Raw genomic sequence first — 16392 nt, 5'->3', positions numbered from 1 at the left:
GGGTATATATGCTTGTGCACATGACTGTGAATTTCGTGCATGCTTTTTGTGACTTATCACACTTGCTCCTTCTACCAGTTCATGGATGGTAGTGTTACCGGAAAAATCCGAGGGCTCCCTTGGACAAAAACAAAGACACCAACCAGAGTAAATTGGAGCAAATCAGCAGCCTGTAGGCTTGGCCTTTATTGACAGTTGCAGCAGGGTGCTCCCCTCACTCGCAGGTGAGAGGAAAGACCCAGAAAAATGGTGTGCCAGGTCTTATAAAAACTTTTGAAATTCCCATCCCCTAGGTCAAGTCCACCCCCAGAAACATCATGCATACATTACAGAAAGGAGGGGTTGAGGGAGGCATACATTACAGAAAGGAGGGGTTGAGGGAGGAGTTGTGGTGGTAACCTGAGTGTCCTGTCACCTGGCTGGTTCCCCCTTTCCCCCTCCCCAGGAATTATTCTCTGAAGACAAAAGGTAGTCGCAGTTTCCTGCCCCCTGAGGGAAGATCTGATCATTGTCCTTTGTTCCAGTCCAAGCTGAATCCACGCCCATATGGAAGTTCTTTGTGATCTTGATTGTCTTCTGTCTAGGACCATCAGGGTTGGCATAGCAACTGGGCAGGGCTCCTGTGGATGTGCTGGTATGCTCAAGGGATTATGGCTGCCCTGTATCAAACCTTCCCCATTTTGTAGTCTTTCCTTCATGGAGTAAAATAAAAGTGGAACAGTGCAAATCCGATGTATGGTTGATTTTTCTATGAATTTATCACAGAAGCGTGGCGTATGTAGTGTGTGAGTGTGAGTGTGTGTGAAGTTTGTACAAACTGAATGATTGGGGTGGGTTCCTGCTACAGTAGAAATAAAAGCCTTTTCTCCGAAACTATTCCTTGAGTGTCTGTTGACTCCCACTTCCCTTTCCCAGGCACAATATTTTTCCCACCCGAGGGCAAAGCCTCATAAGGCTACAAGATGAATTTTTAAACTTTATTTTAAAGCCATTGTCATCTTTCCTTTCATTAAGAGTAACTCCAAGGTGGTTCACAATAATGATGGAAAATCATTTGCTAAAAACATAAAACATTTATTTATTGGCGGTGGGGAGCATAAGCCACTTAAAGTGGTGAATATCACAAAAAGTACAGTGGCCAAGAATCATTCAAACTGTTAGCAGTGGCCAGGAATTCCCTGGCGAAAAGGTGGCAAAAGAGCCCATTACATTCCTCACTATGGAGATTACATTCAAAAAAGATGTGACCCAAAGTTTTGACAACTTCATCTCTACAGGGAAACAGATGACCCTCCTATGGGAAAGCTCAGTAACACCTTTCCAATATTGTGGAAGGGAGGCAGTTAGATCTGGCCTGGCAATATTTGGGGATTGTCAGATTATTTAGATACAAAAGGCTTGGTGATACTTTGGGATAGTGAAATTATTCAGATATCTAGCATACAGTACCTAGGAAATTCCAATGTTGAATCAAGATATATCGGAGAGCAAGTTCTATGGGCGTATGATATAAAATATTGGCAATCAATATTCTTTGTCCGTTGTGCTGGGAGAATTATTTTGTGTGCAGGGGTAGACCACAGAGAGGCCTAATATATGCAGTTTAATAGTATACTATGAACTGATGGTTTAAAGTCTAATTTTAGATTCTCCCTCCCCCCATGACAATTCCCTTGGCACAGTTGGTCATACTTAGCGGATGGCGTTGCAGTGCACCCATAGAATATTCACTCCCATCTTTCTTCCTGTGATCCAAGGGACAATAAAGTCGCACAAGGGTAGCATTCATGGCTCCAAAGGATGTCATCAGGACCCTCTTTGTTTCTCTGAACAAAAGGGACTCATAATGCGGAACGGCCTTCCAGCAAGCCCCAGATAGAGCCAAACAACAGGGGACCTACTGTCTGGATCCAGTGTGTAGATAGTAACTATGCCTGAAGTCTTTGAATGCTCTGTCCTTTCAGTATGAGTTAATATAAAGACTGGAGGGGAGAAAGTTTGACCTAGAAAATACAGAATAATAGAATTGCAGAGTTGGAATAGACTCTTAGGGTCATCTAGTCAACCTCCTGTTTCCCATGGCTTTTAACTGAAAAGGCGACTGCTGCATTTTGTTTGTTGAATTTTACAGTACTACTGGCTACATTTAAAGTGGCTGAGTTATTGTGACTGAAACAGTATGTTATAGAGACATTACAGATTTGCTGTCAATGTAAGCTGCCTTGGGAAGTCTTGGAAGAAGGGTTTGGAAATCTCAGGGATAAATAAATAAAACTGGTTAAACAACAAGAACTCTACAAAACAATATTTATAAAATCACAAATTAATACATTCAAATAAAAAAGCCACACATTAAAAATATTTACGACATAGGGATTCTGCCTGTTTTTAATTTATAATGTTCAAAATGTTGTAACTTGCCCTGGGACCTGCTGTTGAAGGGTGGCTGATAAATTTATTAATAAAAATAAAAATAAAACTCAAGAGCAGATCAATTAAAATGAATGTCTATGACTAATTTAGGTTGGATACAGCTCACTATCGGAAGCATCAAGAGATAATAATCTAATCGGGCCACACACTTGCTGGATTAAGTGGTTGATAATTTTCAAAATAAGATTATCATTATATTTATCTACTGCATATCCCATATATTTACCAGATGGGAATGTATGCTGCTTACACAATTTAAAACAACACAGATAAAACAGGAAAAGCTAAAAACGTATTTTAAGATAATTTAAAACTGTAGTGGAATAAAAACAATACAAAAAAATTAAAGTAACTCCCTGCCAGGAATTGTCTAACAAAGGATTCGAACTCTCAACCCCTCCAGAATGTAGCAGTGGAGGACCACGCCCATTGGGTTCCCTTGCCACGCACAAGCCTCGCGATATCCTCCTATCTAAGCGCTGCTAGCGGTGCGGTGGGTGGGGCCGGACGGGAGGATGGGAGTGGGCGGGGCCATGAGAACGCACGCGCCCGTTGTTCTGATTGGCCGGCTGGCTCCGCGTCTGAGAGCGCCACGTTCAGAGAGGAGATAGAGAGAAAGGAGGAGGAGGAGGAGAAGCCGCAATAAGAACCCAGGCCGAGGGGCGTGAGGGGGAGGGGGCGTGGCTCCTCTCAGCCAATAGGTGGGTGGGAGGCAACACGCGCGGGCGTGGCGCGACGTGGTTTGCGTCGTGGCGTGAGCTTGCGCGCGCGCAGGGGCGAGAAGTCTCCTGCCGGGTCCGCCTAGGCGAGGGCTGGGCTAAGATGGCGGCGCCCGTCCTCCTGCGAGTCTCGGTGCCGCGCTGGGAGCGGGTGGCCCGCTACGCCGTGTGCCTGGCCGGCATCGCCCTCTCGCTCTACGCCTGCCACCTGGAGCGCGAGAAGGGCCGCGACCTCCACTACCGGGCCCTCTGCGACCTCAGCGACCGCGTCCGCTGCTCCGCCGCCATCGCCTCCAGGTCAGGCGGGCCGGGGAGGAGACCCGCTCGGGGGGAGAGGGTGTCCCCGAATGTGTGCAGAGCGCGTCTGACCTACCCCCCCGCCGCCCCCCGCGAGGGTCTGGGGTGGCCTGAGTTATTTCCCTCCACGGTGCGGAAGGGCCCCTGAGCATGTACAGACCGCACCTGCCCCTTTTCTCTCTCCAGTGATGCCCCGACGCGTATCTCCTGCTGCTTCCACCTCCTTGGGTGGTTTCGGGTCTTGCCGGGCAGGTGCAGAGGATGCAGTTCCCATTCTGCCCATACTTACGCCGGGACTGATAGCACCAATGAATTTGGGTGATAAAAGAGTGGAAGGAGTTAGCTGTGGATAGAGGGTCGGACTGGGAGACCAGGGTCCGCGTCTCAACTCGGCCATGAAGCACATTGTGTGACCTTGGGTGCCAGTCACTGCCTCTCAGCCTGGCCTACCTAACAGGGTTGGCGTGGGGATTAAATGAGGAGAGGGGGAACCATTTATGCCACCTTGAGCTCCTTGGAGGAAAAGGTGGAAAATAACTGCAATAAGTAAATAAAAAATCTTGGGTCTCATCACTATATAACTGCCATACAGGGGTGATTAATGCTGACCAGTCTACCTACAGGGTTGCAGCTGACAGGTCTTGGAGCAAATATTGGTCACTGCTCTTCGATCTAAGAGCTCTAGCTCATCATATGATATTGTGAGAGAGGTTTTGTGGACAAGAGTGTGCTTCATTAGATATGTGAAGTGGTCTTAGTTACCACACAGAAACATTACAAGAGTGTGAGGCCAAAAGACCACCTGTGTACATGAGAGAGGATACTGTACATATCACATAGGAAGAAGAGAAGGTATCAAAAGAGTAAAATACCCAGTCAGATTGGGTGTAGTCTTCCATAAGATGAACAATATCTGCTAACACCTAAATTGTTGCATTCTGGAATTTCTGCTGAGGTCACTTGGTGACAAATCTGCAACCACATTATAGTCAAATAACCCCTAAGATTAGCTTGAAGAATTCCTGTCCTGCAGGGAGTGGTTTTAGGGTGTGCTTTTTGTGGAGAAACTTAAGTAAATTGATAAAACCTTTAACCTGAGGACAGGGACTGATCTTTGTAGTTCTTCTGATCTACTACAGTGGTACCTTGGTTTGCATACGTTTTGGATTACAAACACTTCAAACCCTGAAGTGTGTGTCCCGGTTTGCAACCTTTTTTTGGATTACAACCCCTTTTTTTGGAGGCCCCATTGGCGAAAGCGCGCCTTGGGTTACAACCTGTTTTGTTTTACAAATGGACCTCTGGAACGGATTATGGTTGTAAACCAAGGTACAGCTGTAAACTGATATTTGTAATGAATTCTGGGAGCCTTTTTCAACTAAAGAGTGAGATAAAAGGCTTCAAATGTTGGAAGATTCAGTTACTGAACCAAATTGTATTGGACCTGTTTGGGAACTTTTTCCAGCAGAGAGTGAGGAGGAGACGGAAGGCCCTCTATACGTGTTTGGGTTGTTGTATTTGAACAAGTGTTCTTGATCTAGACCGTTGGCTGAATGTAGCCTCTCTCTCTAGACCCTTGGAAGAAATTCTTTTGCAAAGAGGCTTGGGCTCCAGGATAAGAGCTGTGCATGCCAGGAATCTGTATGTGTTGAGCAACATTTTTGAGTAGGAGAGGGAGTGGCAGTGAATGAGTGGAGGGTGGAAGCAGAGAAGGGGGAAAATGGGTGAGGCTGTGTTAGCTGATGGGTGTGTGTCTTGGACTGTTTTGATTTTGGCTTTGATCTACTGTGTGGGTTTAGAATGTCATGACAGGCGACATCCAGCAGGCCTCACTGGGTGGACTGGGTGACCGCTGATAGAAATTAGGCTGTGGGGAGGAAGCAGGAGGTGTCAGCTGATAGATTTATTTGGATTGAGACCAAGTTCCGCAGTAACCATGTGTATCATTGTTAAAGCAGGAACTTGCATGGTGTCTCAGAAGCTAGCAGGTGGGGTGAGGTTAGGTGTGGGAAATGTTTGGGAGGTAAGGTTGGAAAGATTTATTGTGGAGTGTGGGTTTGGGCAAGCAGCAGTGGGAAAGGAGCTTGTCAGATTGAGGGATGAATTAAATTCGCTTATCCAGATAATGTCAAAGAACCTTGTTTATTATGCAGATACAGCCTGTGTTCTTACACCAGCACTTCCTACCCAATAGTAAAAGAACTCAGTTCTGTCTTGATCTCTACTGGTGAAAGAGGCCCCAGTACAGGGCAGTTTGAGGCATTGCTAAGCCTTCACCTCTCTTGGAGATCACTCTCCTAATGCAGTGGCGTTTGCTCAAAGCTACAAATTCCATTCTCCCAAACTCTCATGCATTTATTACTGCCTTGTATTTATCAGTAATATTGTTGACATCGGTTACAAGGAACTATATGTGGGTGATTTTCAGTGAGCAGATGGAAGGAAGAGGACAGAGTACTTTGACTCGCCTCCCATGGGAAGCACAACTATGTAGTGGGCCAGTGCAAGCAGAACAGAGCTTTCCAGGCCTCCTCCACCAGGCTAGTACATACTTTTGGAGGCGAGTGGTTTTTCCTCTTTTATGCAGATATCCCCCAGGTTCTGCACCAAAGTCCAGTGCGTTATATTGACACTCTGCATTTTGCCACAGTGCTAGCTTGCTTGGTGTCATAATACTTTAATCCTTTTCAAAAAGATTTTGTAAATTCCTCGTGCTTTCATAGGGAATTGTGATCCACTTCCTAGAGCCAGAAGTGTTGTGCATGCTCCCTAATACCATGGACTTTTATCAGACATGCTATAGATTTGCAATATTCAGATACAGTTTTCACCACATTTTGAGCAATTCAGTGAAATAGATTCACTTTTTTAAAAAAAAAAAGACACAGCCTGTGCAAAAACTTCAACTTGGTTTTAAAGCCCTGTGTCTATCTTATGGTAATGGGGAGTGTTGTCAGACAAGAGGCTTACTAAACATCATAAGATTCCTGAGGAAATCTTATTTGTATGAAAGATTTTCATCAGTACACTAGCAGTCTCAGAAAGTCTCAGTTCTGCACTGTTGCTATTTATCATGTTGACTTGCTGATAGTTTGGCAGGCAGCAGCTAGGGGTTTTTTGCCTGTATTGTGTGGAGGCTGGATTGACAGCTCATTCCTGTTGGGACAGGGTAGGGGCCCTGTGGTTTGTTTTGTCAAACAAATCCCTCAAGTAAAAGCATATTTTCTCCACTCCTTAACAATAGTGTGCTGTTTTATCTTTTTAGTTATACTTTGAACTGAGTTTCCCAACCCATTGCCACTATGACCTTCAGCTCCTATTTGCTGCTAGGCTTCCTGACCTTTCTGATTGACCTCTCCTGCCTCTTTTCCCGTCACATCTTTCCCTGCTGCCCTTCTTATTGAGCATTGCTTGATTCCTAGCTGTTGTTTGCCAGAGTTGGCCAGTAGACAGCTGATAGAGTGAGTCGTGGCACAGTTGGATTAGCTTGGCATGCAGGACAGTGTAGAGTCCACCCAGAGGGTCAGTTGAAAGCTAGAGCACTGCCAGGTCAGGGGCTGGCCCAGCAAGCCCATCTAAAGACAGCTGGGATGTGGCTGAAACGAAAGAGAAGCTAGCAGACTGGAGGAACAACAGTTCAGTTGGTTAGAGCAGAATGCTGATCATGCCATGTCACAGGTTCAATCCCCCATATGGGACAACTGCATATTCCTCCATTGCAGGGGGTTGTACTAGATGATCCTCAGGGTCCCTTCCAACTACTATTCTACTATATAGCTTGGCAAAGACACAGGCTCTGGGGAAGGGCCATAACACAGGGATGGAGCATCTACTTTGCATGCAGAAGGTCCCAGGCCCAATCCCCAGCACTCCCAGGTAGACCTGGGAATAAACCTAACTTGAAATGCCAGTCGTTGTTGACAGTACTGAGCTGGATGGACCAGAGGTGTGACTCTATATAAGGCAGTTTGCTGTGTCACTATTGTCCCAACACCCACCCCAAGAATGAACATTTTCATTCATCTCATTAGCTGATGTGTTTGAATCACATTGTTGCTCCTGCAAGGGAACTCCCTGAACATTGCAGGGGTCACAGGTCAAGAGATGCTCCTCTGGCAGAGCCGAGCAGGAGATCTTGTGCACTTTTGGATGAATATCATTCTTCTTTTCGCCTTAATTGCAGCCAGATATGAAATTTGATGCCCTGGTAATAAATAGCAGCAATATGGCACAGCTAAAGGGAATAATAATCTGGAGACTGGAAAACCAGAAGGAATGATTGATTTAAAGACCTCCTTCATTGTGCTGTGCAAGGATGTCTTCAGCTCAGAATCCCCCTCCAACTTTTTCAGATGGCACACAAAGTTGTCTTGCTTCTCATTTGGGACTAGAGAAGACCCAGGTGTGTCGTTGTCTAGAAACAGTAGATTTTTTCCTGTTGTGTCTTCTGGCTAGTTCCTGGAAAATCAATCTTTTTTGGAATCTGGCTCCCAGAGCAGGTGTGCTAGATTTAAACATACAAGATGTTCTAAGGTTTTCACAATTAAACTATAGAAGTACTGTTGTTGTTTAGTCGTTTAGTCATGTCCGACTCTTCGTGACCCCATGGACCAGAGCACGCCAGGCACTCCTGTCTTCCACTGCCTCCCGCAGTTTGGTCAGTACTGTACTGTACGGGACCTTAAATATACTTCCTAAATTGCTGCCAACTCCACTGTGTTCAAGGTAAAGCTAGATGCTTGCTGGAAGAAAGGAGGTCATCCTAGCAGGTGTAAGCATAGGAAAGTTACTTGCCTTCCTCTCCACATATGCTGTATGTTAGCCATTTGTGGTGTTAAAAGGAGCCAAGCTTTCTCTGCATGGTGGCCTAGAGATGAGATTGTTCATCATAGGGGACCAGGCAACTGATTTATTTTCGGCCCTTTGCTACAGTTGAAGTTAGTGGACTTTGCATTAATCACATATGGAATTTCTGTTGGGGTGTGTGTGTGTCAGGTGTTTAACCTTGGCAGCTCCCTCCACATTCTCCTGAAATATTTGCTAGCAGACGTACCTTCTGTAGGTGAAATGTTTTCTGAAGTTGTGTAATGTTTTAGAATACTTTTTCCCAAACGCATCATGGGTTGGGCATTTGTGTGCTTAGGTGGTGATTAGCAGTGGTTTCCCAGTTTGGAATTGGGTAATGTGGGTGAAACTTGAACGGGAGTGTGAGAAAATCCTTATCTTGTACAGGAAGCCTTCCTTAAAGTTAGGCACTCATTGCACTTGGAACCTAAGAAAAGACCTACAGCTGGATCAGGCCAAAAAGGGGCGTCTTAGTCCAGCATATTATTCCCACAGCAGGTAACCAGATGCCCCAGTGGGGAGTCTGCAGGCAGGACCTGACTGCAACACCACCCTCCATGGTTTGTGATTCTTATCCTCAGGCCCAACTCAGGCAGAAGTGGAGGGCCAAGGATCATATCCAGTTTTAGTCATACTCAGAGTAGAGCTACTGGAGTTAATAGAAGTGGTTAATGTAGAGCCACTAATTTCAATAGGTCTCCTCTGAGTAGAACTTTGATACAGTCTTGAACTCGCCCCCGCTTTGGATGGCATTAAAACAGGATTAGAGAAATTCATGGCAGCAAAGAGGGCTACTAGCCAGGACCGCTCACAGTTGGAGGCACCAATTCTCCTGAATACAAGTTGCTGGAAACCCCAGGATGGGAGAGTGCTGTTATGCTCGAATCCTGCTTGCTGGTTTGGCACCTGACTGGTCAGTGTGAGAAGAGGGTCTCTGGACTAGATGGGCCATTGGCCTGATTCAGCAGGCTTTTCTTACGTTCTTATGAACCCCTTTGCTGGCCCTGCCCATTTTAACAAACTCGAATTCATGCATGGCCCATTCATGGCCTCGCTGGCTACACTACAGTGCAAAAGGACTTGCTAATAACTGGTGCTGCTCATCTGAAACCTGGGTGATTCTTTTAAGGGCAAGTTACATTTCATCTGATGTAAAACCAAAACAAAACAACCACAAAAAACTCCAATCCAAAAACCATCAAAAATTAGTAAAGCAGAAAAATTAAAGAGAGCAGCTGACAGAAGACCCACAGTTCCAGTAGCAATGGAAACAACACAGCAAGTTTATGGACTTACTAAGCCCCAAATCCTTTATTATCCCATAACAAATTTAATTACTGAGCAGAGGAGCCACAGAGCATCATGGCAAGAATTAGCAGGAGCAGTTTCTCTTTGAGGTTTGCATAAAGGGTTCTGTTTAGCGGTGGTATGAAGCTGAAGGCTCACCACACTTGCCTGAACTCCACAAATGAGCCCTTTTTATAGCGGCCCTCAAGGGCCGTTGAGGGCACTGCCTGCATTCCTAATGCTGCAGAAAGCCTTCCTTGGCTTGTCTGGAATTATGGTCAGAAATTAAACTGTGAGGTCATGGTTTTAATATGCTTAAACCACTGGGAGAAATGAGGTTGACAAAGCGGTGAAGTCAGGCTCAGTCTTTGTCAGGGCTAGGCAATATCTGGTTTTCAACTTCGTGATATATCACCAGCTAAACATCACAATATTTCACCTTCAAAGCCAGCCACTAGATGAAAGGGAAGCGCTTCTTTCATAGTTTTATTTATTTCATAAAATTTATACACCGCTTGACTGTAGGGGAGAAAAACCCCTTTTAAGTGGTTTACAAAAAGGATACAATAAAATTCGTAAGAAAAATTAATGGCAATAATTGAAAACTTTCACAAAGTTAAAATAATGATAGACTAAAAACAGATTAAAACTCATCTCAACTTTATGAAGATCTGCGTCGCCTTGTCTAAACAAGAATGTTTTTAGCAGGTGCTGAAAAGAGTACAGTGAAGGTGTCTGTCCGATGTCAATAGGCAGGGAGTTCCAGAGTGTATGTATTTGTTTTATTTATTAAATTTGTATACCGCCCTTCCTCTGCAGATCACAACATAAAGTGTAGGTGCTGCCACACCAAAAAGTTGACTTCTTACGAATGTGGAACGGGTATTACGTTGCACCTAACAGGGCCACTTCCGCTGACTAAATGGTGGGTAAATGGTTCCCAAGTTGTTAGGGACTTTATATGCTATAGTAGTACCTAGCAAATGGGTAGCCAGTGCAGATTTTTGATCACAGGTGTTCCATGCCGTCAGTGATCGGGCCACAGCATTTTGTACTATAACTGCAGCTTCCGAATCAAGTGATTCCAGTCTTCTCTGTCGTGTTGTATGTGTGTGGCAGATGTGGCCGAGCTGTGTGTGCAAGGCCTCCTTACCCACTCGCCTGTCTTACTGTAGTAGGAGGCAAACTAATCTGATTCATGCAATGCAGACTAACTGCTCCACTGTCTTTCAGATGGGGTCGAGGTTTTGGCCTGCTGGGTTCCATTTTTGGAAAAGACAGTGCAATAAATCAACCGAACAGCGTCTTCGGTCTTGTGTTCTATGTTCTACAAATGTTACTTGGTAAGTGTCAAAACTTCCCTCCCTCCATTTTCCATTATCTTTTGCCTGTGGTGCTCAGGGTTACACACCTTCTGTTGAATAAACTTGGTTCCTGGCACAGCTGCATCCTGTATCCTCACTGAACTGCCTTTCCTATTCCATGGTCTGAACAAGCAGGTCAACAGCTCATAGTCCTTAACCACAGTAACACCCACGAATCCTGAAGCAGAGCTGGAAAGAATAGCCAATTCCCAGCCATCAAAATTAACACACATTTGTTAGTTGTCAGCCATGTTCAGGGCTGGGGAAAATGTCTCAGCTGCATCAGAAATGATGGGGAATGTGGTGGCAACCATCCCCTGTGTTCCTCACTTCAGATTCCTTCCCCAAACTCCCTTCAGATAATCAAAAACCATATTTTCAGTGAATGCATAGGTTTGCAAGTAGCCACTCGCCTGGTTGCCTTTGGTGAGCTGGAATCCATTCCAGGCAAAACCAGGCTGTAACTCAGAAGGAAGCTGGCCCTTCTTGTTTTCAGGCTCCCAGCAGGTTGCAAATCCTTGGAGTCAGTATAACTTGGATGGGGCTTCTTTGCAAGCCTGAGTGGGTGTTTTGCAGCATTTGCTCTCATTAACCCTTCCTTTCCTCCCACCCTCCCCACTCCTGCTGTTCCTGCTCTCCCAGCTGTCAAACTTCAGGTTGTCAGCGTCTTGTGGCAGTGACCACTCTGTGCTTGCAGCTGCTTTAAAATGCTGTGCCCGGTGTTGGCGCTGCATAATGTAACAGAGGAAGGACTTGCACACCTTCTCTGCAAAGGTGCTGTGCATTAAATTTCCTCGCTGGATATCCCGGGAGCCTCAACTGAAGTGTTATGGTAATTGGTGGTCTTTGATATTTTGGTGGTGGGCAGAATTGTGAAGTACCTTTTTGGGGGGAATAAGCTGAGGACAGGCCCCTGCTTCTCCCTCCATGAGTTTATCTAATCCCCCTTGAAGGCCTTCTGAGCCTTACTACTTTTTACAGCTAGTTTCCATGAATCAAGTAAGATGGAGCAGACTTAACATTGGCCCCAGGGCTTGGAGCTCATAACCTCTGAGGCTTTAAGCATTTTAAGAAAGCAAAAATCCTTGAACAAATCCTGTTTCTCTGCCTTACAGTGGGCGGTCTGTTAGTGCTGCAGTGACTGACCTGTTTGTTTTATTTGTTTCAAAAAATTGATACAGTACACCACTTGATTCTAGTAAAACCACAAAGCAGTTTACAAAAAAAGATAAAACAATAAAATTATCACTAAGAAAAAATAGCAAAAATAATTGAAGACATTCAAAAAGTTAAATTAGCAAAACAAAAAACTTGCATCAGTTTTAAAAACCTGCATCAATTTTCTAGACATCTGGGTAGGCTTGTCTAAACAAAAATGCTTTTAGCAGATGCCAAAAAGAGTCATGTGAAAGCACCTGCTTGATATCAATAGGCAGGGAGTTCCAAAGTGTAGGTGCTGCTGCTGACTTCAAGCTCCCAGCTGGTGTGTGTGTAACAAAACACCTCTCTATCTTTCCAAGTCTGCTTTGAATGGTATATTAAATGTGTCTTTTTAAAAATGAGAAATAGGAATGGCTCGGCTGGGCTGTGTTGGGCAAAACTGTGCCAAGTAACTGCTTTGTCTTTTCCAGGTATGACGGCAAGTGCGGTAGCGGCGCTAGTCCTCATGATGTCTTCCATAGTGTCGGTAATAGGATCCTTGTACCTGGCCTACATTCTGTACTTTGTCCTGAAGGAATTCTGCATTATCTGCGTTGTCACGTACTTGCTGAACTTCATTCTCTTTATCATCAACTACAAACGACTAGTTTACTTGAACGAAGCTTGGAAGCGGCAACTCCCGCCCAAACAGGATTAACCCCCTACCCCCCCCCATGAAAACTTTTGACTGACAGTCTGAAGACCCGACTTCCGTTTCGAGTTTATTTCACAGTAAAAGAAGGTTTTTGTTGTTGTTATTTTTCTTCTCCATATCAGATGCTTTCCCCCAAGGATTGTCACTGGTTTAATGACAGTGAATGGAAAAGAACCGGGCTCTGTGGTAGCTTCTGTCCAATGAATTCAAGGTGGCATCGGTGGAAGTCCTAACCCAATCAAAGACCAGCTTTAACTCTACGCTGAAGGAGTTCTTAGCTGCAGATTCGTTGCACCCTCCTATTCTGTCCTCCCCCCAATATTTCAGGTTGGTAACACTTGCTAGGAAGCCCCCGCACTCTATGTATAAATTCAGTTTTGGGAGCTTTAACAGAAGATCATGATAACTTTATTCTAGACTTTAGAGGTACCGTACGGAAATGTTGCTGTTTACATTATGTGTATTTGTAGCTAAGGGGATTTCACTTAGAAGACTTACTGCAACATTGTACATAAGGCTCAGAAACGCTGGGCAGCGTCCGTGTGAAACCAGAAGCTTATCACGGCTCAAACCGGGTTTTGTTCAGAAGCTTAGCGACTTGAAAAACCTTCCAATTCTTGTTGGAATATTTTATTTTTTTAATGGAGGATGAAATGAGCCCATCTCTCTGGAGAAAACTGTTGCAACGAGGGAGAATTAGTTGAGATTCCTTCTTCTTTTTCTTTGGACATGAAAATGGAATTTGATGCGGCAAGTTGTGCATGTCTTCAGAAAGCGGCAGGACTTAATACAGGTTCCTGTGCAACACGTGAGCTGTTTGGCGTGGGTGACGAAAGACCTGCTGGGAGGACACTAAGAAGGGTTTGGCCTGGGGGAATGGAGGGTCGTGGCATTGGGAGAGCCATCTTCTCAAATAGAAAAAGGGGAGAGCCGGCCTTGCGCTCCAAATCGATGTCAGGCGGCCAAACAGTATTAATGGTTTGAGGTATATTTCAAGCTGCTGCGTAGAATTACAACGTTACACTGGATCCCAGTGACTTACTGGCAAACTGATGCACTGAAGTCTTCTTATGCAAGCCAGAATGCAATGGAAGGCAATGTCCAAGGGCACTTAGAGTTTCCCCTGGGCAGTTTCCCTTTGTTTCAACGAGGCTGGCGCATAAAATGATTGTGACAAACTTTGTAGAGACCTAGTGGTCCCGGATCCTTATTACAAAATTGGGAGTGAAGTTTAGGGTGGATATTGAACTCTTCCCCCCGCTCTTGAGATGAGGGGTAAGGATTGTGTTAAAAGAAAATGGGCAGGCGAATGAAAATGAATAGGATTGGTTGAAAGGGAAGGCTTAGGATTCCGTAACGGTTCTTGTTGGAAACTGTACGTTCAAGGGAAAGAGCGCATCACTGTGGGTTATTTTCCTTCATTCCATGGCGTCCTGAAATGCAGTGTTTCTTTTTCCTTTTAAAAAAAGTGCCTTCTGTCCTTAAAAAAGAAAAAAACCAAATATTGGGCCAAGGGGTTGGAGGTGTTTGAAATGGGCAGACAGAAGTGTTCGTACGAGAGAGATAGATATATATATGAAACAAACCTTTGCAGTATGTAGGAAGTGTTTCTCTTCCCATGGGGCTCCCCACATAACCAATCATCCCAGATGGGTTCCTCCTGTGATCACTTTGGCTAACCTCGTAGTTTGGACTATGTTTGAGGAGAGTTGTAGTCCGAAAGCGCCCAGGGGGAAGGCACTAGGCTGCTGTGAAGGCCTTCCAAGGACGTGCCTATGAAGCCTGGTTGGAGGGGGCAGGAATGGCCACCCCCCAAAACTGGTCCTTTCAGCCAAGTCAATGCTTGGTGCCCACTGCCGACAAGGGCAGCAGTGTGGGCTCCACAGTCCCTGTGACTGGCTTCTGCTCTTTGTGCTGGAGCATCTCCTGGTGGAAGAGGCTTACCTGCCCTTCCTTCCCACACTACATTACCCAACCATGGAGGCTTTGCCCGGCCAGTTTTGATAGGAAGGCAGGAGCCCGCAAATGGACCGTTTTGCAGGGCTTGAAATCTGGGAAGGCAGGAGCAGCTTCCAGTCTTGACACAGCTGCCACACTCAAAAGATCCCTCCATGGAAGTGCTGCTGTCTTTCCTATTTCCCCTGCCTCCAGCTTCCCGCAGCGGTGGGAAAACGAGGTTGCCGCTTTGTTCTCGTAGAGGCAGCAAGAAAGCAAGTGTTTCTGGAGAGTGAGAGTGTGTGTTTTAGAGGTGCTAAGGAGGGTTTGGAAGGGCAGTCTCTGTGGGTGACCGTAGCCCCTGTTGGAACCGCACAGCTGCTACAGTCACCTGGAGGCTTCTCTGCATGGGAGGACTACTTGAGGCTCCTGTATGAGTTAGCCTGTGGAATTGATATATTCATCCCCAAATAACTCCGGCAGTTGCTTTGGGTGTGCGTGCCTGCGCACACTTGTGCAAAAGTATTAAGGGTAGCAGGTTCATTTAGCTCAGTGGCATGTGATCAGAGCACTGGCACCCGGCATTGTTTCCTAGGCATCTCGCAGTGCCTGTCCTGGGTTGCACAGGACAGTGAAATATCTTGGGGCAGATCTGAATGTATCTAACCAATCCCAAGAGAAACTGTTCTCCCAAGCGTGTGATGCCAAAAGGATAGCCCTGCGCTATTCCCACTGCCCACTCCCGGTGCAGGGCAGACCCTTTCCTGCCTTCGTATCTGAGAGGGCTGAAAACGTTCTTTGAAGAACCTCCTTCTAGAAAATTCCATTCAGTCTGTGTCTAAATACTTCTCGTGAGTCTGTGTAAGAAGTCCTCGTTTTGATGTACCGTTCTCCTTCTTAAAACAACAACACAAGATTAAGGTGTTAGAATGAAATCCTCTTGTGTCTTGTGAAAAACGCAGTGTGTTTTCAGTGGGATCGGCATCTCCCCCCCCCAATGGTCTTTTTCGACAGTATTTTTAAAGCCTGCCAAATGAACAGTCCGGTTCTCACAAGGGACCACAACCGAGCACAAGAGGGTGGCAGTGGAAGCCTGGTCATATGAGTACTGTTTGATATGTATATGTATTTGTGTATATGTGTGTGTATGTATGTATATATATACACACATATATGCATACATAAAGTGTATAAAAGAAAGAAAAAACACTAATAACCGCTCGTTGTCTTCGTCAGGGTGGGGAAAAGTTTCTCAAAAGACATCTTGTGTTAACAAGAGTAAAACTGAAGCTTGTCTTGAAATTTGTCGGTGGTATAGATTTTTTTTGTTTTTTGCCCTTGCTCTTGTAATGCCCTTGTAATGATGAAATGTAAGGGTTTATTTATTGATTATTATTATTTCTTAACATATCTGAGGGCGAGAGGCTTTGCTTTCCTTGAACCTTTGGTCAAGGAGAAGAGTTCCATTTGTACACGATTGTAACCTTGGCCTTTGTGTTTCCTCCCCGCTTCTTGGGACCAGCCTTTTCCTGCTTTCCAGGGCCAGCAAGCCTCATTGCTCCCATGCAATTTGGCCTGCTCTGCCTGATCTTGAATTGCAGAATCAAAACCTTGGGTGTTGAATTCATCCCTCCCCCTTCATTTTCTCCCCAACGGA

The 16392-nt window shown here is 45.3% G+C and overlaps 1 protein-coding gene across 3 annotated transcripts; it reads left to right on the top strand.

Moving 5' to 3' along the window:
* Positions 1 to 3143: 3143 nt before the first annotated feature.
* On the top strand, positions 3144 to 14075 carry VKORC1L1 (vitamin K epoxide reductase complex subunit 1 like 1). 3 transcript variants are annotated; one of them, XR_008327757.1, is made up of 4 exons: positions 3150 to 3449; positions 10815 to 10924; positions 12577 to 13608; positions 13658 to 14075. XR_008327757.1 is itself a non-coding variant. In XM_053366920.1 (3 exons), exons 1-3 carry the CDS (start codon positions 3256 to 3258, stop codon positions 12801 to 12803), a joined length of 531 nt encoding a protein of 176 aa, XP_053222895.1. In that variant the 5' UTR covers positions 3150 to 3255; the 3' UTR covers positions 12804 to 14075. The 3 variants fall into 3 exon arrangements, 2 of the variants coding, with proteins under 2 accessions (XP_053222896.1, XP_053222895.1); XM_053366920.1 differs by having other exon boundaries at positions 12577 to 14075; XM_053366921.1 differs by lacking the exon at positions 10815 to 10924 and having other exon boundaries at positions 3144 to 3449; positions 12577 to 14075.
* Positions 14076 to 16392: the final 2317 nt, after the last annotated feature.

The sequence above is a fragment of the Podarcis raffonei genome, chromosome 15, assembly GCF_027172205.1.
Source record: "Podarcis raffonei isolate rPodRaf1 chromosome 15, rPodRaf1.pri, whole genome shotgun sequence".
NCBI classification, from domain to species: domain Eukaryota; kingdom Metazoa; phylum Chordata; class Lepidosauria; order Squamata; family Lacertidae; genus Podarcis; species Podarcis raffonei.
Note: the sequence above shows the minus strand (reverse complement) of the source record. Positions and strands in the feature narration are given on the sequence as shown.